The 24,067-nt window shown below is 39.5% G+C and overlaps 1 protein-coding gene across 12 annotated transcripts in view; it reads right to left on the bottom strand.

Moving 5' to 3' along the window:
* Positions 1-24,067, bottom strand: part of lrrfip1b (leucine rich repeat (in FLII) interacting protein 1b) — a 60,453-nt gene that overhangs the window by 12,235 nt on the left and 24,151 nt on the right. For 2 of the 12 annotated variants that reach the window (XM_047159005.2, XM_047159016.2), the window contains exons 2-14: positions 16,534-16,620; positions 11,835-11,852; positions 11,460-11,507; positions 10,974-11,018; positions 10,589-10,639; positions 5,514-5,591; positions 5,126-5,155; positions 4,882-5,007; positions 4,309-4,479; positions 1,981-2,073; positions 727-819; positions 238-330; positions 23-149 (exon numbers count right to left, since the gene is read on the bottom strand). In XM_047159005.2, the coding sequence (XP_047014961.1) occupies positions 23-149; positions 238-330; positions 727-819; positions 1,981-2,073; positions 4,309-4,479; positions 4,882-5,007; positions 5,126-5,155; positions 5,514-5,591; positions 10,589-10,639; positions 10,974-11,018; positions 11,460-11,507; positions 11,835-11,852; positions 16,534-16,620 (1,060 nt within the window). The other 10 variants (XM_047159014.2, XM_047159017.2, XM_047159007.2 and 7 more) reach the window with 9 other exon arrangements.

Raw genomic sequence — 24,067 nt, 5'->3', positions numbered from 1 at the left:
AACTGAAATAACACGGACTTACCTAAAACACTGTCAGAACTCACAGCTGGTGTATCCTGAGCTGATTCTACGCGTTCAGGTCCATTAGTCATGTTGCTCCCTGTCTCGCCATTTGTTGTCACCTCAGATCCAAGAGATATGCCGTGTTTCTGTGAAAGTCGACAGATTTGTTTATTTTCCCAATTCGTCACACGGCCGCAGGCCTAACAGCTGTTCCCATATTCAGAATTGCTCTACCTTTAGAGCATCCCTGAGCCGGAAAACCTCATCCCTCAGTGCATCACGTTCATCTCGGATTATGTCCGAATATTCCTTCTGCCTCTCTAAGGCCTATGCAATTCCAGCAGCGGGAAGTGAGCAGGAAGAGAAGATGAAAAGAAAGTAAGGTGGAGTAGGAAGAAGAAATACTGAGAGAACAGAATTCACGCAGAGGTTAAAGTCTATAAAGGAGAACAAGACACACAGAATTCCGATTGGTCAGAAGGTGTTGCTAAATAATAACATTAAATATTAATGTCTAACAGCATGACCCAGACAGAAGTTCCAGCTGCAACTTACACAGGCAAATTGTGTGTGAGAAGCATATTTTAAAAATACGTGAAATTGTGTATCTATCGTTAAAATGTTCTGTGAGGAGAATTTCATGTAGCATTTTTAACAGGAGTCTCAAGAGTCAGAGCTTTGTAACAGTCAGTGGTAAAGATCAGTCAGAAAAGTCGAGAGTACCCCGATTTTTTTCTCCTTCCATTCCAGAGTTTCCTGTAGATCAGAGATCTCGCTAACATAGCTCACTTGCTTTGAGCGCAACTGTTGTGTATCCTGAACAGCAGCCAGGAAAAGAGGTGCAAAAAAGAAAAAGTGAGATTAAGAAAAAGGGACAAACGAGGAAAAGCAAAACAACGAGTGCAGAAGAGGAAAATAATGACTACAGGCCAGAGCTACAAACACGGATATTGGAACGGTTAAGTTTTAAAGAAGAAAGACCCTACGCATGGTGTGGCTCAAATTGACATCGTCAGTTGTTCTGCAATGCTGTGAAAAAGTATTTGTCCCCCTATTCCTGATTTCTTCTATTTGTGCATATTTGTCACATCTATGGAACCACAGTGAGAAGCATTATCTCCAAAAGGAATAAAACTTGAACGGTGGTGAGTCTTCCTAGAATTGGCCGACCTACCAATAATCTCTCCGGAGTGCACCACTGACTAATTCAGGAAGCTGCAAAAGATCCCAGACAAACATCTAAGGAACCAGAGGCCTTGCTCACCTCAGATAAAGATAGCTTTCGTAATTCCAACATTACCCATGGGAGAGTTGCAAGGTGAAAACCACTGCTAACCAAAAAGAACATGAAGGCTCATCTCACATTTTCCAGAGAACACCTCAATGACCAGCGTAGCCTTTTGGGATATGCTCTGTTGAAAGATGTTCTGTGGACTGATGAGATGGAAGTGAAACTTTTTGGAGAGATGGGCCCTGTTATATCTGATGTATATTTAACACAGTGTCCCACAATAATAATAATAATAAAAAATACAACATTACACCAACAGTCAAACATGGTGGTGGTGATGTGATAGTGTGGAGATGCTTTGCTGGTTCACGGCCTATGCGACTTACCAAAATTAATGGAACCATGAATTCTACCAGAAAAAGAGTAGTCTGGTCATCAGACCGTTATCTAAAGCTCGAGTCCAATTGGGTTATGCAGCAAGTCAACTATCCGATGCACAACCGTAAGCCCACCTCTGAGTGGCTTAAAAGAAACACAATTAAGGTTTTGGAGTGGCCTCAACAAGCCCTACAATGTGGCTGAATTACAGCAAATACTTTTTCATGGCATATTGGTCCAATCAAAGTCTAAGAACTTTGAGAAGACAATAACTTGAGTCCCCCCCCCCCCCCCCCCCCAATTTCCCACATACAATTCAAAATAGTCGCCTTTGCTTTCAGAGAGAATGACTGAAATGAAAGGATTACCTTTAGTAATTCCTCGTTCTGTTTTAACACCTCCTTCATCTCATCGAACTGGAACTGCAGGACATTGTGAGCATGCCGCTCTCGATCACACTCCTAACACAAAAGAGAAGTCCAAACCTGAATGTTAAATGTTAACAGTGGACCCTGGCTTAAGGGAGCCACTTCAGAAAAGGACAAAATCAGTAGCCCAGTAAGTCCATAAAAGCTATGAGGTTTTTTGTTGTTGTTGTTGTTGTTGTTGTGATCTCAAGATAACAAATGTTTTCCCAAGATCTCGCTGATCTTTCTAGAATCAGGAACATGCGGGTACTGTATATGAAAACACTGACAAAGCTGAGCAAGATAAAGTGCAGCATAAATCAAGTCAAGTCAAATTTAACGACAACAGAAGTTGATCCAAAGTGCTGTACAAAACATTAAAATTCATCACATTAAATAACATTATAACACAAAGAATAAAAACAAGTTTTAAGAGAAGATTTAAAAATAGCTAAGGATTCGGGCGGACCTTACGTGAAAAGGGAGACTGTTCCAAAGTTTGGGACCGACCACAGACAAGGTTCGAATACCCTTTGTCTTAGGGTGATAGACAAAAGAAGTTTATTACATGATCTCAATGCTCTAGTAGAAGAGTAAAGGCAAAGAAGGTCAGAACCAGGAAGAGCTTTGCATACATAAATTGTTATTTTAAAATCAATTCTAAACTTGACAGGAAGAGATGCCAGAATAGGAGGAATATGGTCCCTCTTTTTGGTCCCTGTTAAAAATCTAGCTGTTGCGTTTTGCACAAGCTGCAGACGAGATAAGGCGGATTGAGGAATGCCAACCTACAACGAATTACAGTAGTCCAACTGTGACGTAACAAGAGCATGAAGTTTTTTTCTAGTTGGAAACTGTTTTACCTTTGCAATAGCTCTTCAATGAAAGAAGCTCCCCTTAACGACAGCACTGATTTGTTTATCAAAGTGCAAGTTTGAGTCAAAAATAACAATAACCTCAAGAGCAGAAGAAACAGTAAGGGAGCCCAAAATAATGACTTCAGTTTTGCTTTCATTTAACTGTAGACAATTGTTAGCCATCCAACATTTAATGTCTATTTAAAAAGGGACCCAAAATGACTGATGTCATTTGCCCTAACTGGCAAATATAATTGGGTATCATCGGTATAGCAGTGAAAGGTGATATCACATTCCCGAAAAATATAACCCAGGGGTTTATATGCTTATATAAAGGGAAAGCAACAGAGGACCCAATATGGAGCCCTGAGGAACACCACATGATAAGAGGGCTGATGAAAAAGAGAAATTCCTTATGTTTACTGCGAAAGTCCTATCTTTCAGATAAGACGCAAACCACTGCAGAGCCAGACCCTTGATACCAACCACAGACTCTAAGCGATTTAAAAGAATACTGCGGTCAATAGTATCAAAGGCAGCGCTAAGATCCAATAAGACCAACACAGCACAAGTGCCAGAGTCAAGTGACATTAAAATATCATTAGTAACCTAGGGTTAATGCTGTGTAAAGATCTAAAACCTGACTGGAACTAAAAAATGTGAAAAATTCAAATGAGAATATAACTGTGCATAAAAAAAAAAAAAACTTTTTCCAGCAACTTTGAGATAACAGGCAATTTGGAAATAGGCTTATAGTTGTTGTGTAGAGTTGGATTAAGATAAGGTTTTTTAAGCAAAGGCTGCATAATTGCATGTTTGAGGCTGGCTGGTACAACTCCGGGAAACCATTCATAAATGGTTGTCACAACTGGACTGACAGTTTCAAAATCCTCATTCAAAAGATATGCAGGAAGAATATTCATCACAGAGCTTAAACTAAAAGTTAAATTTATGTTGAGAATGAATAAAAGTACAAGCCATGCACAAATAATAATATCTTTTACGTGCAATGCGAGCACAGGATACCAAAGCTCATAGCCAAGACATGGCACCTACACTCGAAATGATAACATTGTCTGTGTCTGTATTAATGCACTTAACTAGCTAACTAGCTCGCCATACTTTCTAAATGTTAGCTGCCATTTTGTAGCCTAGTGAATTAGGTTTCCAAACATGGCACAAAAGCATGGCACTGGGCAGCACATTGGTGCTTTGACTTTCCTGGTGGGGTTAATGAATTTAATGATTTCCCTGCCTCTGTAGTACTTCGGAAAAACACCAAAAATGACTCCAGAACTCTGACTGGGAATCACTGGCTGTGAAACTCTTCATGCAAAATAAAAAAACAAATAAATAAATAAATAAATAAATAATACATGCAGAGTCCAAATTCATTGTATTATTTTGAAAAATCCCGCTCGATGTGGCATACCTTTGTTTTCACTTCACACTCCCTGCGTGTCTCATAAAGCAGCTCCTCCAGCTCCATTAGTGTGTCTCGCAGTGTGTCCACCTGGTACATCAGGTTGGACTTTTCATTATCCAGCTGAGCGTTGGACACCATGGCCTTTCGATACTTCTCCTCAGCCTCAACCAAAGAGTCCTGTAAGTTCACCATCCAAAGATTGTTGGCTTTGTTTACTTTTGGACACACATTCAGACACGTTGTGGATCAGCTCAACATTATTAAGAGGTAGTGTGCATGTAATGGACAAAATGTCCACAAAGTGTTAAAAGCAAGAAACAGACAGACATAGACAGACATAATACAGTGCGCACACAATTTTTTTTTTTCTTCGTTAGCACAGATATATTCATCAGCCATGCAAACAGAGTCCAAACTTTCAGGGACATGTGCAAAGGACAAAATGTCCCCAAAAGAGTGTCTAGAGTCAGGAAATGGACTCAAAACTCTGCGGACAGTGGAAACAAGACAAAATGTTCCCGTGTACAAAAACTCGCAACAAATAATGCCACTTATTTGAAGAGTAATCTTGAAAATTACCTTTATATCTCGTATGGAGGCCTCTGTGTCAACCGATATGGAGGTATCACAGCTACCTCTCCGAGAAAAGCCCCCACCTAGTGAGGCCAAAGTGGCAGCAGAGAGAGTAGATGCCGTCCTTGATCCCTACAAAAGATATACACGGATACAAATCAGGTAAAATGTAACAAAAAAGAAACAATACATTAGAGTGAGAAGCATTTACTCTTACACTGCCTGAAAGTAGCTTATAAAGTCGACTAACCTTTTCCAGGAAGTCCGACCTCTCTTCCACCTAAAGGGAAAGTCAGAGTGGAAGATCATTAGCTTTAAAGATTAAAAACAGAAACCCAGTTTCAGCTCCACATGTACATGTGGGACTGTAGCAAAATGGTGTCTGAAGTTGTAGAAGGTCTCCAAGCGCTGCCAAATTCCTTGATATTTTGTGAATAGTTTTTTTTGTAGCTTCCAAGCTTTATGTCCATTTGCCACTCTTGCTCTTCTTGCCGCCATCTTGTGCAAGCTTAGTCACATGGATAAAAGTGTCTGACTAATGAACAAATGTAACTGAAAAACAGCCAGGTTATTTGGATAAAAAGAGAGACTGGGACTATAGCCAACTTTAAGGAAAGTGACTGCAGATGGATGCTCACCACTGGGCTGGCCCGAGCTGAACTGGCCCGTGAAGAGGTTCTGGAACTGGAGCCCAAAAACCCCCCATAGTCCGTAGGCTGGACAGCCAGAAAAGAGAAAGCAGATAAAGAAGAGGGACAGAAAAGCAGATGTTACCAAACGGTAACAGAAGACCTCAGAAAGGAAGAATGATTCTATTAGCATATGGATATACGTCTAGATATACAGATATTATGAGAAAGGAAGTTAGAACTGAGATTATTGAAAAAGAATTTATTATTATATAGAATGTGTATAACATAACAGGGATACACTGGGTCACCAGTTTATTAGTCCCACCTACCTTCTGCTTACACTCAGTAGCCATGTTGCAACATTTAACAACCTACAACCAGCAGCAGCACATGACACTAGATTTCTGTGGGGCAGGACGACATAAATGACATCGCCTCAAACTATATTAAGCTGAGAGGCTGCCACACTTGCCTTATGCTATAGTATACTATCTAATGAATTATCAGAGTAGACAACATGCAATCCTCCAGCATACAGTCTAGCAGCTCATTTTGATTGGTTGCTAGTTTCATCAACGTTTCCATTCCAGGTACATCTCGAAAACCTAGCCACAAAATCCCAGAAGAGGGAGACACACATTTCATCTTCTCAGCCTTTGCATGGGAGACACGGTCACCATGTTGCGCATGCATTTCTGATGGACGGACATTATCCACTGCATACCAGGATTTCCCCTCTCCCAATACAGTATACGTATCTTACAAACCAAATGCAAAAAACTTTGCGACTGCCCCATTGCACCTCACTACCCTGGTGCAATATCTAGAAAGGGGAGCAAGTGAACAGAACACTGATTTGTATCTGTGAAACATTTGTTGAACAAGTGATATATACAGTATATGGTTGAGTTCTGCCCTATAGACAAGCTGCCACTGCTTGCAACACATCTCTTTATGGTATAAGGTAGGCATAACTGATAAACAGGCAACTCAGTGTAGCAGAAGGAAAGGAGTGACAGAACCTAGTTCACAACAAATCCTGAATAAAACGTGGGTAATACATATCAGGAAGTTAGCTGTCTAGATTAGTGGACATCCCCAAGAGGAAGTGACTGAATGAGAAGATTTAAAAGAAAAGATGTGGTATAATGTTATCCACTTCAAAACCATAGCCACACATACACATGCAATTGCTAGCCGTTACACTCTATTTCAATGGAGACTAATGCAATGTAGGCGGTTGTCATGATGCGTCTGGAAGCAATAACACCAGCATCCGAGGATCTTTGCAAATTTAATTTGCAAATGTGTTAAGCCAAGATCATCTTCCAATTCACCCATATAATGCTATTTGTGTCAACCGTGTTACTCTTAGGCAAGGATAAAAAGCAAGGATTATAAAATAAATGCTTAGGTGGCCAGGGGTACTAAGCAGCAGTATTTTCAGTGAAGTATCTGGTGGCCATGTGTAATCACGCTAATCCAAAAACAAGATCAGACTGTATACTGTGATGATCTGTCTAGGATATGGGTCAGAGTGGCTTAAAGCGGATACAGAGAGATAAACTAAAAGGGACATGGATAAATAACTTATAGTACAGGGGTGGACAAATCAAAAGCCCAGGTAAGCAGGACAAGCAGATTTTGTGTCAGGGCTATTAGGTTTTTTTTGTGTGTGTTTGTTTGTTTTGTTCAACAACCAGAAGAGGACAATACATCCCATTTCATCTTGACTGTTGCAGAAGATTTAATTTGGCTTGGCGGTTAAGGCTCTGGGTTACTGATCGTGAGGTTGGGGGTTTAAGCCCCGGCGCTGCCAAGCTGCCACTATTGGGACCTTGAGCAAGGCCCTTAACCCTCTCTGCTCCATGGGCGCTGTATCATGGCTCTGATTATATATGAGTCTTTATTGGTCACATATACAGTAGAAGCACAGTGAAATTCTTTTCTTCACATACCCCAGCATGTCAGGAAGCTAGGGTCAGAGTGCAGGGTCAGCCATGATACAGCGCCCCCTGGAGCACAGAGGGTTAAGGGCCTTGCTCAAGGGCCCAACAGTGGCAGCTTGGCAGTGCTGGGGCTTGAACCCCCGACCTTCCGATCAGTTACCCAAAGCCTTAACCGCTAAACCACCACTTATCTTAAGGAGTCCCTCATTACATCAAGATGCGTCATATGACATCATCACAATGCGCATTTAGTTAAAGCCCTCTTTGATTCATGTGCAACGACACAAATACAGCCAAAAAGGTCTCATTTACTGACAAGCATCACTGTGAAAGCCCACGCAAAACAATTTGGTGCAACTGCAATTTCACTATTTTAAGGATTTTTCTTCAAAACAAACAAATAAATAAATAAATAAAAATCTGCAAATTGCATCACAAATTTCGAAAAAATCCGCAGCAATATCAAACAGTTTTGGCCGCAACACTCATAAAATAAAAAAAATAAAAAAAACTCGGTGAAATCCTGTACAGACTGTCTTAAGGCACATTATTCAGTAACTTCTATTAATTTTCAATACCTACAGTGAAACTAATAAGAAAGGTACGTTCAAGATTTCAGTGTATGATAATGCAGAATCCCAGAATGTAGTATTAAAGATATATGTAGTATTTGCTTGTCCTCTGATATACTGAACCGAAGTGAAAACGACTTGGAGAAGAGGGGGAAGCAGAATGAAATGGAATTACAGAATGAGTGAGAAAACACATGCTGTGTGCAGAAAAGAAAGGAGGAACCAACAAGTATGGAGTGTGTAAGACAGATGTGCATGTGGCAAAAGGAACAGAAAAGGCAACGACAGACACAGATCCGGCCATTCTGAAGTCTGGATGAAGGCAAGTTCTCTATGGCAAGCAAGTGGGAGAAGATATTCAAATGAAAAACATGAAAGCACAGAAAATAAAGTAAAAAAAAAAAACCCTCTTGTATAGATATAAACATGCCAAGGTAGGAAGTTTTTCTTTCGATTAAGATCTCTTTTTTTTACTTTTACATACTATATCAGAACACATCATTATATAATTGTATAATCTAGTAAATGCTATGATGGCTTAGGACTACAATTGCCACGAACAGTTTAGCACTCAAGTTTTCCACCAGTGAGCGGGTGATAACGTCAACAAAATAGACTTCTGGTGAAAACTATAATGAAGTCCGTTCATCACCCAGATGAGGACGGGTTCCCTTTTGAATCTGGTTCCTCTCAAGGTTTCTTCCTTACATCGTCTCGGGGAGTTTTCCCCTTGCCACCGTCACCTCAGGCTTGCTCATGTGAGATACATTTAAAAATGTATATACTGAATTTCTATATTTTCATAAAGTTGCTTTGTCCATTATTAAAACTGTCCATTGTTAAAAGTTCTATGCCAATAAAATTGAACTGAATCGAATAGTCTCTCAACAGAGTCCAACATATGCAAATATGTCCATGTTTTCTACATTTTAGGTTTGATTTGCTGTTTGTCCACCTACACACAAGTACAGCGTCTTACACGAATGTACGGATTAACATAATCATTAACGTTTCTAAAAATAAATAAATAAATAAAGTGCCATAATACCTACTGCTTCTCACCAGTTAAGTATTAGCATTAGCAAGCTAGTTTGTATCAACAGCATTTTTATTATGCTAGCTAACGTTTAAGAGATTACCTGTCACTGGTTAGGTTCAGTAGTACCAGTATTTTTACTTTCACACTGTAAGTCCATTTTGGAGTTCATGCTTTAGCTCGAATAAGAAATTACGAGCTGAACCTTTGCCTATTATTGGAGCGTTTCGTTAAATGAATATCTGCTGTTTTACTGGAATAAGAAATCCGTGTCCCCGTGCGAGAGAGAGGAAGATTATGAGTGCAAGTTATTCTGTGAGACAGAAGCAGATTAGATGAATGAGGTTTATGATCATATGATCTTTATGATTTTTAAGATCTTTATCATTGGTGATAAGGAGGAAACGTAAAGACAAAAGCATACGTGCGCATGCAAAAAAAAAAAAAAAAAAAAAAAAAGTGAAATAATTACTATTAAGAAACAGTGACCTCTTCCTCTTACTGGGCCATATTCAGAATTAGCAACTTGTCTACTAGCACTTGATCCAGGACATCCTTCTTACACACGATGAACTAGAAGTACATCAGAAGAAAGTGTCCAGTTCAGGCGGAGGTTAAGCCTAAATCTCTGTGTGTATAAAATTGATTACACGTATTTTAGTGGCATTGATATCTAAACAGCCAGCAGGTCCGTAAAAACCTCTTGAACTGACACCTGTGATGCGCCATCTAGTAGTTAATCGGTGAAGTGACACTGCTGCACATGTGTGTTGTCAATTTGAGATATGCAGGATAGGATTTAAATAAATGGTATGAACATTTTTATTTATTTATTAAGTCAATGAATATCTACTCTGTAAAGCTACTATACTTTAGGCCGCATGATATATTGTCATTTATTGTATTTCAATCAAAATTTGTTTTTTTTGTAATTAATAATGGCTCGATTACTGTCATATCTAAATGATTTTGGGTACAGAAAAGGCAGAGGGAAGGTAATGGATACCTCCAGCTTACTTTGTAGCTCATGTGTTGTGCACAATTTCATTAATATAAAGGTAACGTTGACAAACAGTAAACTGAAGAAAGTCATTGTCGTTGACTATGGGTATCTGCTAAAGCTAGCAGCGGTACTTTGCATGCATATGACGTCGTGTGCCTTCGACTGGGAAATGGCTTATACTTCTGTTTAGTAAAAAAAAAAAAAAACCACAACAACAATTGATACAATACTACACTTCTAAAATTCATACACTAGATGGTAGAGTACATAGTGCATAGTGTAAGTGTACAGTACATCAACTTTGGCCTGTACTCTCCGATGATTGCTTTCGGAACAGAGGTAACGCGATGAGTAAATGTACCCCGATACTCGATAATGAGATTCAATGACAACGATTTTCATAATCGATCATTATCCATTTTATAGATTAGTTGTTGCAGCTCTAAACAAAAGCATATGCTATAATCATGACGAGAAATCTGTCATGCTGAGCGATAGCAGAGGTTTTCACTGATACTAACCCTCAAACTGCCCCGACTTCCAACAGACATCCGCTCCTCGTCATCTGAGATCTAAGCAAGGGAGAGAACAACACAAATTTGTAATGCTTTGCTAGTATACAACATGTAGACCTTTGGCTTCATGAACAAGCAGCACTGAACAGCTTCAAGTCTTTGGAGCGTGGAGCCAGACTGAGCTTACCACCCTGCTTATTTTCCTATAACAGCATGCCCCGTCATGTTTAATTCCTGACCTAACGTCTGTAAAAGGAGTTTCGAGTACATTTATACACCTTAAGTTAGAACATGGTCACTTTGTCAGAAGATAAACCACAAGTTACTGCATTTGCTCTTGAATTGGAAGATGAAAGCAAAGCAAAGCAAAGCAAAGGGAAATGGTACAGACCGACGTGTGTCTCCTTGAGTGGCGGGAGTAGCGCTCGCTGTCCTCCTGACAAATGCAGCAGGAAAAGAGATAAAGGCAGCAGCAAAGTTGCAGGTCAAAGGGCAAAGATGAAAGAACTTTCAGATAAAAAATAGAATCACGGCACACGATGACTATACTGGGCATGCCTTAAGCGCTTAATCTGTCATACACAAGGTTTAGAGCATGTTAAGAACTACAATAGCTATAAACGTTTTATACGGAGTCATGTGACTGCTGCTTGTTAATGACATCTCAGTTAAGCGTGATAAGATATTGTTTCCTACTTCTTCCTTTAGATATTAAACACATGCAGCATTAGTCAAATACATCAAATTATATTGTAATCATGTACATGCAATGTCGTTTATATATCTATTGCAGAGTACATTTCATTCCGTGTTTATTATTTAACATCTCTGCTACAACTAATGTCGATGTTGCATGACACTTTTTTACATGCCATACCATCCACTGCTCAATATGGCCCCATTTGCTGTCCAGCCCATAATATTTCTGTTTGCACACAGGAAGAGAGGAGAAATCGGAAGAGAACACAGGAGAAGATGGTGAAAGATGAAGCATCATGGGTGTGGAATTATCATACAAACAAATCCAGCTTGTGAAAGTGAAACATCATGTTTAATGCGTTTTCCTGTATGTATTCATCACGTATGCAAAATTGCACGAGCTGGCTTTCTTTCGTTTCTTTTTGCATCCTCAAAATCATACCTTTCCAACCCATGATATTTCAAGCATCAAGCACAATCACTGATATTGGATTAACTGGTAAACATGTGTAAGAGGAAAGGAGGAGAAAGTGAGCTGGAGAACAGAACTTACCCTTTGAGCTTGATAAATCTAAAAGGAAAACCAGGATGCAGAAGCAGAAACGGTTATGCAGAGAGAAAAAAAGAAGGTGATGTGTGTTAGTATATGTCCAAAAACAACATAGGAGTCAGTGGAAAAAAAAAAAAGAAAAAAAAAAAAGCTGCGTAATTGTATTATGTTTAGCCCTTAAGAACAAGCCATTGGCAGGGTTTTGTTCCTGCTGTAAACCTATTAGCTTTTGTCCGTTTTAAAGCTTGGAAAGGAAGTCTCTCAGCTGGAACAAACAGCTAATTTACAGCTAAACTATGTGCCTCATGTGTACTGTATGTAGGGGCAGCTGGTATAAATGAGCCAGCAGGGTTAAGCCTTTCCTGTCTTTTAAATATAAAATAAAATAAAGTGACATCAATATAGTTCACTTTTGACATTCATATCAGATTATTTGTTGTTAACAGAAGGCAGATTTTTGCATTAGAGGCGTGCCAGGAAAAAGACTTTGCAAGACTACAGTTTGCCAATGAGCATATAGGCAAAGACCGGACCTTTTGGAATAACGTGCTCTGGACAGACGAATCAAATATAGAGTTGTTTGGCCAAAGTAACAGCAGACCAGTTTGGTGCAGACCGACAACAGCTTTTCAGGAGAAGCACCTCATACCAACTGTGAAGCACAGTGGTGGAAATGTTATGGTTTGGGGTTGCTTCACTGCCTCAGGAACTGGACAGCTCGCATTCATTCATTCCAGTATAAATTCTGTATCATGTCAAAGAGTGCTTGAAGATAATGTGAGGCTATTTGTCCGAAAGTTGCAATTGAACCGAAAGTGGACCTTTCAACAGGATAACGCTCCTAAGCACACTAATAAAAATCCACCAAGGAATGGGTCAAAAACAAGAAATGAATGGTTATGGAATGGCCTAGTCAAAGCCTGGACTTGAATCCCAATTAAATGTTGTGGGGGGGATTTGAAACGGGCAGTACATGCACGAAAACCCTCAAACATCTTGCAACTGAAAGAATATTGCATGAAAGAGTGGTCACAAATTCAAGTCAAAGATGTCAGAGACTGGCGGACGATTATGGAAAACGCCTACAATAATTTATTTCTGCTAAAGGGGGGAATACTAGCTTCTGAGGCAAAGGGTGTACTTACTTTTCCCACGGAAGAATATCACATCTATTGATATGCCTGTTGAATAAATGATCGAAAATTTTCCTTGTGGTTTTGTTCAAGTGTATCATCTTCCTTATCGGGCACTGTTTCAAAGACGACCAAATGTCTGCTCGTCCAAATATATAAAAAAAAAAGCCAACAATTTCCATGGGGTGTACTTATTTTTACACATGACATTAGGTATGCACGGTATACTGGTAATATAGTAGTATTGCGATACTAAAGCTTTAAAATACCGCAGATTCCACTGTAATTTTAAACTGTAGTATCGTCAGTACAGTAGAACCGTAAGTAACGTTGTATGTGCGGCAGCTAATACTGTTTTCTCTAAAACGACACATCTCACTGCAGAATACACAAAGGTTAGTGACACTTCATTTAACCTAAATTCTTTACCTTAATATCTTTAAAGATTTCCAGTTATTCATTGTCATTAATAAAGTATTCAGAGGAGAATTTGGATTGATTGTTTTCATTTATAGCTATATATTTCTGTAAATTTGGCTCATTTTCTAGATTTGAATTACGAACGAATACAATATTGCATGGTATCGTGATACGTCAGTGGGAATGGTATCGTGAGATATGTTTATGGTAGAGTGACAACCCTACAAGGACAGATGTCAGGACCGTAAGTTGAACCTTTGTTTTGTTAGTTTGAACGAAAGGGTTACAACCAATCTGTTTATCGTGTTTGTTATTCACAGTAAACATGGCTTGAGCCAGTAGAACAAACTTGAAACGCTTTAAAATTTCAAAGGAACCATGAATGCAGCTGTCTATCTGCCTTTAATTGCAAGCATGTACGTAATAGTTTTTGTCCCACGTCATTCTTAGTATGCCATTGATCAGAGCTTGTGATATAATGCATTAATAAGAGGAATCCCTGTTAGATTCATTGTCAAGCTGCCGATAGGTAATACATATTAGCCGCTCATCTAATATCAGTACCAACTATATGTCTAACTGTGCCAGACTTAAGTAAGATCAGACTTCCTTAACTCTAAATTTTCCAAGAAATTAAACCAAAGTAACATCGTAATGATTTTGAGTGATCGTTTTCTTCCAACAGACCTACAGAGGAGATATATAGTACAGTGCTGAGTCATTATTTTACTTACCTGAGAAAAATCACACCAGGTGCTGCACATATACTGATCCCACTGACGAAATCTACCCCTTGGACAAAAACCTGAAACCCTGAAAAAACGACTGCAAACACAGAGCCCCTTATTCACAAGTCTGTAATGCTAACCGGCGAAAGTTCACACTCGCACTCCCAAGCACCACGACCTACTAATCTACTTTGGGACCTTTTAATGGGCTTTAAACCAGACATGACTGTACATGGTTCATGGTACTTCAGCTCAGAGAATGTTCCTGTAATCTTGAGGCTGTTTGTAAAGAATATAACAGGGTTGCGCACGTCTTATAGTTGTATGTTCTACTTTACACAGCGCATGCTCCATAAGAGGAAAAATATCTTCAGTTTGTCCGTCTGGGGAAATGCTTAAAACTTCTAATCATGTGAAATCATACAAATAAGTGTTGTGTGAAGATCAGTGAAGGTTTCAGACAGAACCCTTCAGGATGCCAGGAACTCTTGAGGAACTCTTTTGTCTAAGAATCTCAGCAGGAATGAGGTTAATCTAGATGTAAATTCTTCACTGGAAACTAACCATTGGTTTGTTTCTTAGTGTTGTAATATATATGGTTCTAGTTGCTTGTATTATTTGTAACCTTTCCTTGTGACACTTCATTGGACTTCACTGAAAAACAGCTATATAAATTCTTCTTCTTCCTCTTCTTCTTCTTCTTCTTCTTCTTCTTATTATTATTATTATTCAGAATGAGCTTTATTGCCAAGTATGTTTACACACACAAGGAATTTGTCTTGGCGACAGTAGCTTCCAGTGCAGAAAAAAAAAAATGTACAAAAAATATAACACAATATAAAAAATACAAATAACTAATAAATACTACTACTACTACTACTAATAATAATAATAATAACAATAATAGTAGTAGTAGTAGTAGTAGTACTACTAGTACTATCAGTAGCAGCAGTAGGAGTAGTATCAGTAGTAGTAGGAGGACTAGTAGTAGTAGGAGTAATAGTAGGAACAGTAGTAGTAGTAGCAGTAGTCGGAGTAGTAGTAGCAGTAGGAGTAGTAGTAGTAGTAGTAGTAGTAGGAGTAATAGTAGTAGGAGTAGTAGTAGTAGTAGTCGGAGTAGTAGTAGGAGGAGTAGTAGTAGTAGTAGCAGCAGTAGGAGTAGTAGTAGCAGTAGGAGTAGTAGTAGTAGTAGTAGGAGTAGTAGGAGTAGTAGGAGTAGGAGTAGTAGGAGTAGGAGTAGTAGTAGCAGGAGTAGTAGTAGTAGTAGTAGTAGTAGTAGGAGTAGTAGTAGTAGTAGTAGTAGTAGTCGGAGTAGTAGTAGGAGTAGGAGTAGTAGTAGTAGGAGTAGTAGTAGTAGTAGTAGTAGTAGTAGTCGGAGTAGTAGTAGCAGTAGGAGTAGTAGTAGTAGGAGTAGTAGGAGTAGGAGTAGTAGGAGTAGGAGTAGGAGTAGTAGGAGTAGGAGTAGTAGTAGCAGTAGTAGTAGTAGGAGTAGGAGTAGTAGTAGTAGTAGGAGTAGTAGGAGTAGGAGTAGTAGTAGTAGTAGTAGTAGTAGGAGTAGTAGTAGTAGTAGTAGTAGGAGTAGGAGTAGTAGTAGTAGGAACAGTAGTAGTAGGAGGAGTAGTAGTAGTAGTAGTAGTAGTAGTAGTAGGAGTAGGAGTAGTAGTAGTAGGAACAGTAGTAGTAGTAGTAGTAGTAGTATTAGTAGTAGTAGTAGGAGTAGTAGTAGTAGGAGTAGGAGTAGTAGGAGTAGTAGTCGGAGTAGTAGTAGCAGTAGGAGTAGTAGGAGCAGTAGGAGGAGTAGGAGTAGTAGTAGTAGGAGTAGTAGTAGCAGTAGGAGTAGTAGTAGCAGTAGGAGTAGTAGTAGCAGTAGGAGTAGTAGTAGTAGTAGTAGGAGGAGGAGGAGGAGGAGTAATAGTAGTAGTAGTAGTAGTCGGAGTAGTAGGAGCAGTAGTAGCAGTAGTAGTAGTAGTAGTAGTAGCAGGAGTAGTAGTAGCAGTAGGAGTAGTAGTAGCAGTAGTAGTCGGAGTAGTAGTAGCAGTAGGAGTAGTAGTAGCAGTAGGAGCAGTAGGAGTAGTAGGAGTAGTAGTAGTAGCAGTAGTAGTAGTAGTAGGAGTAGTAGTAGCAGTAATAGTAGCAGTAGTAGTAGTAGTAGTAGGAGTAGTAGTAGTAATAGTAGTAGTAGTAATAGCAGTAGTAGTAGCAGTAGGAGTAGTAGTAGTAGAAGTAGGAGTAGTAGTAGTAGTAGTAGTAGTAGTAGTAGTAGTAGTAGTAGTAGTAGGAGTAGTAGGAGTAGTAGGAGGAGGAGGAGGAGGAGGAGGAGTAGGAGGAGTAGCAGTAGTAGTAGCAGTAGTAGTAGGAATAGTAGTAGTAGTAACTGTAATAGCATTTTTATTTTAGTATGATTGACCACAACAGTCTCACCTCTTTCTGCTGCCTCTCCAGTTCCTTTAAGCGGATCTCTCGAGCTTCCGCCCGGGCCGCCCGCTTGGCCGCCAGTCTTGCCTCCGCCTAGCAAAGAAATAGAAATAAATTGCATGCGGAATCAGGACCAGTTGAAAATCCTACCCTAAAAAACAAAATGTACCCAAGTAATCCTCAGCGAATTAACAACTAAAGCAGAATAAATAAATAAATAAATAAATAAATCAATACCAGAATCCGTTTTATTGCCTAAGCATGATTCACTTTTGAGGAATTTGACTATGAAGTTGCTCACATTAACAGACCATCAACATTATAACCCTCAACAATTAAGAAGAGAGGAATAAGAGAAATGTACATTAAACAAATAAATCATATATAAAAATAGAAAGAAAAAACAATAGCCAGTGAATCTCTACGTACAATCCTGACTCTTCTAACCGCATACCATTTCCACTTATTTTCACTAGCTACTAAATAGTTCGTAGCAATTAAATCATATGCATCAAGATGAATCAACCAGATTTGTACCATTGTAGATGAGAAACACAAAGCAGCAGGCGAATATACAGCTAGTTCAGAAGCAGGTCTGATTTGTGACAGCAAAGAAAAGTAACTTGTGAGCTTGCGTTTAGAAGATGCTGTTTTTTTATATACTTTAATCCAATCCGTTGCCCAGACCATTCACAGGTTTTCAGTGATTAAACATTTCCTTAATCTCATCAAGGTGCTCACTGTGCTGCATGAATACCAGTCTGATAGATGAAACAAACTGGTAAAGCCCTTAACACACTTTATCGCATACAGAAATCAGAGTAAAACCATTACTGGGTAACAGAAATACAATATATTAATATTACAGATAGATTGTCAGGTTATGAACTGATTTAATGAACAGAGTTAGAACAACAATGTCATTTGTGTCCCATCCAGGGTGTTTTCCCACATCACACCCAGTTTCAGGATAGTCCCGGATCCACAACCACCCAGATACGGATAAAGTGCTTACTGAAAATTATTTAACGGAAGAATGAAGGTCATTTTTACATTCCCCATATATAATTTTATTTGAATTTTCTACGTCATTCCGACAATACGCCTATCACGATAACTACTTTTGTTGGACGATCTATTGTTCCAGGAATAATTGAGATATACAATATTTTTGTCAATTTCAGACCATTTCATGCCACTGATTATAATGATATTTTTCACGGAAATATTTCCAAAATTCTAATTATATTAGAATAATTTTAATTATATTCGAATTGGTTTTGAATTTTAAATACATCGTTCCAGTGAGGGGGAAAATACTACCTCAACAGTCCACAAGAGGGCGCAAAGAATAAATACAAACCAAACAGCACTGTGTTACATTGTTAACTGCATAGAACAAACCTGACTGTAAACAAAGTGTGTATATTTTTAAACTAAAGTGCATAAAATGATCAAAATCTAAAAGATTTAACCTAGGCTCTCAAGCCAGTTCCGGTGTTAATTTCCACACAGATTTCCGTCACTGCTTTTGTCTTCTGAAAATATCCTTTCAGTCAGTATTTCATGTCATATTTTAAAACTGTAGTCAATTTTACTCTGACTAAAACGGCACTGAATATTAGCCAACTGCATTTTAGTTGGTGAGAAACTACAGAAGTTAAACGAATTATCCAAACACTGTGAACACTGAAAACTGCCCTTGTGAAAACCTGATCTACTGAGATAATAATAACAACAACATTACAGTGAGTACAATACCGTAATACAATATTATAACTTCTTCATGCTTTACTCGGTGTTTTAGCTCATAGTTACGGAAAGAGCGTATTCACAATGTTCTACTACCATTCTACTTAGCGCCTTACTTACGTTCACTTGTGCGTTCGCGTCACGTTGTGCAGAAGCAAGTTGTAATACTGCGTTTATGTTGTGTATATATATCTGATCGTATAGTATGTGTCTTGATGAGTTAATTCACCCGCTAGTAAAGCGCTTCAGTTTACCGGCGTTCGTTCATTCATTCAGCTCACGCAGCTTAAAGGGCGATATCGAGTTCATGTCCATATATTGTACGATAAGTCGATAACAATTAGCTCGACAGTCCTAATGGATAGGTGATTATGCCGCACGAATACTACCTCACCACCTTTTCTATTTCCATTGGACTGGTGTCAGATCAGATCAGATGTGCCATGCATTCTGATCCACTTAGGTGTTTTATGTCATCTTAAAGCACTTTGATTAAATGGTAATTATATAGCGCTTTGAACAACAGACACGGTCACAGGGCAGCTTTGTAGACATCCAGATGCAGATGTAGATATGGCTACTTGGCAACAGAAGCTTACAGAAAGTTGGCTTGTTTCTTAGAGGAAATCTGTTATAATCAGGTTCTATTCAGATGATAGCCAGAGCCCTATAATAGCATAGTATATAAGGAATACAACACAACCTTGAGGAAACAGCTTTACACAGACTCTGCCCAAATTAGCAAGCCAGAGGCGACAGTAGCAAACAAAAAGTCACTGAGATGGAATGATGAAAAACCTGTCGAGAAACCAGTCTCAACATGGAAACTCCCCTCTTCGGGGTAACACCGGAGAGAGGCATTTTGACCATTAAACTTACTATACAGTTGTACAGTGAAACGTCCAACGCCTGTTGGCCACTATAGCTCTTTCATCTTGTATATTATATTTTAATGTTACTTCAGGTTTTTGTTTTGTAACAGTGTTGGTGTGATTTTTCCACATTCTTGTTAAATACACGATTGAGAGAACTTTTATTGGGAAGTCAACAACCTCCTGAACAATACTGGACCAGAGTCCTAATTTAACAGCGCTTATGTAACCTCAGAATACAATGAGGCAAATGTTTAGAAACTACAATGGCCGGAGAGACCTAAAGTACTACAAGTCATATATTTACAACTCTATACATTTTAAATTCTTTAAAAATACTAATTACATCTTTCAAGTGATCAACATTTGAAAAGAAAAACAAAAAACATATTGCACAGGCATGTTCATTATTCGGGATGTTGTGCACTCATAGGGAAGCACGTTCGGCACACTATTTAGCTCAGTAGAGTTATTATTGTGCCTAGTGGTCAAACATGAGAACTGCAGAAAGTGCTAATAGAGGCCCATTGGGGCATGAATCACGCTGCCTCATGCTCACGCACTGAATGTTTGATTTGAGTGGAGGAGAAGCAGCAGGAAGTACAGTTAGTGATAGGTAGTGACTACATATTCTGTTGTCATCGGGACAGACCTGCTTTATCAAACGCAACTGAAAAATCCACAATTAAAACGAATAATCTTTTTAGTCCACAGTATCCAGTTCTTTCCCTGATGAAGAAAGGATGCGATTAGCATGTTCGATCTTGTTCATGTTCATCATCAACACTGCTAGTTAACTAGCTACACAACTAGCTAGGTGGTTACTGGTGTCTTTGAGCTGCAATGATCACAAACCAGAAACCATCGTAACTGCATCAATTGCTTATACAACTAACATTTAATTTCAATAAAGCTGTGCTCGAAAAATCAACAAGCTAAATTTCTTCAAATGAGGGCACCCTAGAGGACTGTACTGGGACTACAACAAAGAGCCCTAACTCCAGTCTTGGAGAACCATGGTCCATCAATTTGCGTTCCCTGTTATCTTGGACTTTAAATGAGCTTATTAAACAAGGTAAATAACTGATGAACTCACTCATATTTTCGAGCAGGGAAATGATCGATGATGTATGTAAAATACAGCTTGAGCTTAAATAACAGTTTATGCAAACTGGACAAATTACAGATGTGTGTTTTCCTTAAACATCCATGCAGTCTATCGACAACAACCAAAAACAACACTGCTCTAAAAGATCCTAACAGTGATTCTGTTTCAGATTAGGGTTGCTTTATCTTTTTCTCGAAGCACAATCTGCGATAATTTAAGTGATCAGACTTACTATCGAAGACAGTAGGTTCTCCATCTTTCTCACAAAGGTTTTTTATTCATTCTTCAATAAACGTGCTGTCTTGGTCAGGTTCCTGGAGAACTGTGTATACCGTGCGCACGAACATTCACAACCAGGGGCAATGCAGAATAGACAATCCACCTACCAGAATGTTTTTGGGAGATGGAAGGAAACCGGAGAACCTAGAGGAAACCCATACAAACATGGAAAAAACATGAAACTTCACACACAGAGTTGCCCGAGATGAGGATCAAACGTAGTACCCCGTCGCTATGAGGCAGCAACTCTACCTGCTGCAGCACCATGCCAGCCACACAGGTGTTCATTACATCCAAATTTGAACGACACCTACCCACACCGAAGACAAAAATTACACTCGTAGGGTCAGGCGTGGCTTTTGCATGCTTGGAATGAAAACTTGCAGCAATCCAGACATTCCTTACATTTTTATTTATACGTCAGAGATCATAACTTAAACATTCTTTTGCCTGGCAATCAATTCGATTAAATCTGATAAACCAACATGATTGTTTTGTACTATAGATTTAACGGATGCCTACTTCATGGATGACTGCTTTGCAGCAGGCCTATACAGTACATGGGGGTTGGAAAATCCACAAAAAAAGTGGTTCTGGTCCAAAGTGTCCGTAGTGTATGAATGGGTGTGTGAGTGTGTATGTGATTGTGCCCTGTGATGGATTGGCACGCTGTCCAGGGTGTACCCCGCCTTGTGCCCGATGTTCCCTGGGTTTAGGCTCCAGGTTCGCCGTGACCCCGGAAAGGATAAGCGGTATAGAAGATGGATGGATGGATGGAAAAGTGGTTCTGTTCATTTCCAACATGTATACCAAAACAGAAATTGATCTGTGTGCAAACAAAGAGACATCTCTGTTGGAGACAGCCCAGTTTTAGACAGCCCAATTTGGTTTATGCACTGAGTAGAGACAGAAGCTTTGGGGCAGGATGTACTGCTGCATGACTAGGATAAATCGATGGCTGTATGCCTTCCCAATGCTATCACTGACACTATATGCAACCAGTGATTCTGATAGCCCCATTCTGTCTGGACAGATCATGGATCCACCTGCCATCGATGTTACTGACCGGCCCTCAATACCTGCTACCCATCAGACCAGACCTACTGTCCCAGAGGAACAGGGTCATGTTGCACAACAGACCACACACCTTGAAATGATGGCCCCTGAATATAACCACAGCATACCGGGATATACACAAAGGGTCTGAAAAACAATGAAACTAGAAGAATCTCTTTCTGGCCTTCCCTAAAAGTGTACGTCAGCATTGGCTAAACTAGTCGAAACGCTTTGAAAGGTCTCTCATCCTCACGCAAAACAGTGATTCCACGATGGGACATGGAATTGGTCCGAAGCAGATTGTGCAACTTACCAGAAGCTTTCACTTTGCATGGATCTGCATTGGGATTTCAAAAATGTTACACTGTAGCCAAATCCAGCATTCAAAGATGATGATGCTGCACTATGTCAATAAAAGTATCAATCAATCAGCTCTTGGAGGTCAGAACGTGCCTTAGTCGGTCCAGTGAGGGCTCTCACGCATTATGTGGAAATAATTGCCTGCCGGTGGGTCGCTTACAAACTGTTTATGTGCTTTGGCAAACAGCATAAGGGGGTTCCACTGTCTAAAGACAGATTAATCTATTGGTCAAAAGGTGCCTTCTTCAATTAAATACCATTCGATGCGGACTATGGCTAATTTCTGCGTGCCACTTAGACGAGTGTCTATGTTGAGATTTTTGAGGAAGTGACATGGAGTTCACGGTTAGATATTACAGACTGAATGTCGCAATAAAATATAGTATTTGTATACGAGTGCTGTCTGTTATTGTCTGGTGAGGTGCGGCATCAGGATGTATTACAATCCCTTGTGACCTTTGATATACAAAAGGTCCAGAAAAAAAAAAAAAAAAAAAAAACCCAGAAGGAAATCGCCCTGGTGGTCCGGATGAAAAGGAAGTTCTACCACTGAGTGGAGGTCTGCCAAGGCCACCTTGGTCATTTGGGTTGACGAGAATGGCCATAGCAGGGGCCTTTTATAGGCTGCACATGTGAGGTCACAGTCATGAAATGATGACTTTGCTATTAGGAAACGTGCAAATGGGAATACTCTTCTGAAGGGAAAGCTTCCATTTAGTCCTAGAACCACGATTACATATGTAACCCGACATTTACAAAAAAAAGTATTGTCTGGTTCTGTTCAGATGTGCAAACAGTTTTATTAATGGTTTCTCTGATGTGAAAAGGAAAACTGAATCAAAATGCAACGCATGCAATTCTGGGAAAGGTCTGTCTCCGAATGCACGTCCATGTTAACCCAACAGGCCTACATGACCTAATGAGCTGTGTTTCTGAAAATAACGTTTACATCGATGGCATTTGGCAGACGCCCTTATTCAGAGCAACTTACATTTATCTCATTTATACATCTGAGCAGTTGAGGGTTAAGGGCCTTGCTCAAGGGCCCAACACTGGCAGCAAGTAAAGCATTGTAATCTCCCTACAATGGTGATGGAGTTTCTGTCAAAGGGAAATGGGAAGAGAAGTTTTATAAGTGTATTGGCATGCAGAATCTTCTTTCAGTCACATCTGCTGATCATCCTGTCAAGAGCACGTCAAGGTAGGCCTGCTTCTCCCCCCCCCCCCACTAGGCACTGTAGCAATGGCAGTCCCTCATGCAGCAAGAACTCTGTGCTTGTCTAAGGCAGAAAAAACACAAGCACAAGAGTAGGAAAGCAGACTATAAATCATAAGACAAAAGCATGTGAACGCCAGGATGGCCTATTTATGGTTTAAATGCTTGAGCCCTTGTTTTTCCACGGAAGGCCTTACACGCCTTTTGGCTCAAATGAGCCCACTGTTTCAGCATAGACTTGAAACTCATTTTTGAAACTGAGCATGCTCACGTGGAAGTGTTAAAAATCTTAGAAGACTTTACAAGATGATTACAAATAACGGAACCAAAAGGTTAAATGAGGTCAGAGCATAATCACAGGGTCAGAAAATATGTGATAATTGCACGAGTCTCCATGTAGTGAAGCCCTTTTTCAGCATAAACACAACCACATGAGTGTGCAGTTCTCCGAGAGTCCGGAGCAAAACTACAAGAACTGTGTGTGTGTGTGTGTGTGTGTGTGTGTGTGTGTGTGTGTGTGTTTGGGAGGCATGTTTTTATATCTTTGTAGGGACAAAAGGCCTTTTTTTTTAATTTACAGAAACTAGACCTTTCTTTTTTTTTTTTAAATCCTAAGAGAGACAAAATTTTTAAGTTGCTAACGCTAAAATTAGTTAGCATGGATGTATACATAGCATTACAAGAGTGTGTGTGTGTGTCTGTTTAACATTATAGGCAACTATATGTGTACTTTGATAGTTACTGCTTAGGCTCCTTCCCAGTACACTTAACAATACCACAAAAAAAGAACTGCCACAAATTATACTGACATATTTTTTATGTCCATACTTGTAATGGTATCCAGACCACGCAGATGCTTTAAGCTGTCAAGGATCACTTTTTTCTGTTCAGAGATAC

This window comes from Ictalurus punctatus, chromosome 12, assembly GCF_001660625.3.
Source record: "Ictalurus punctatus breed USDA103 chromosome 12, Coco_2.0, whole genome shotgun sequence".
NCBI classification, from domain to species: Eukaryota; Metazoa; Chordata; class Actinopteri; order Siluriformes; family Ictaluridae; genus Ictalurus; species Ictalurus punctatus.
Note: the sequence above shows the minus strand (reverse complement) of the source record. Positions and strands in the feature narration are given on the sequence as shown.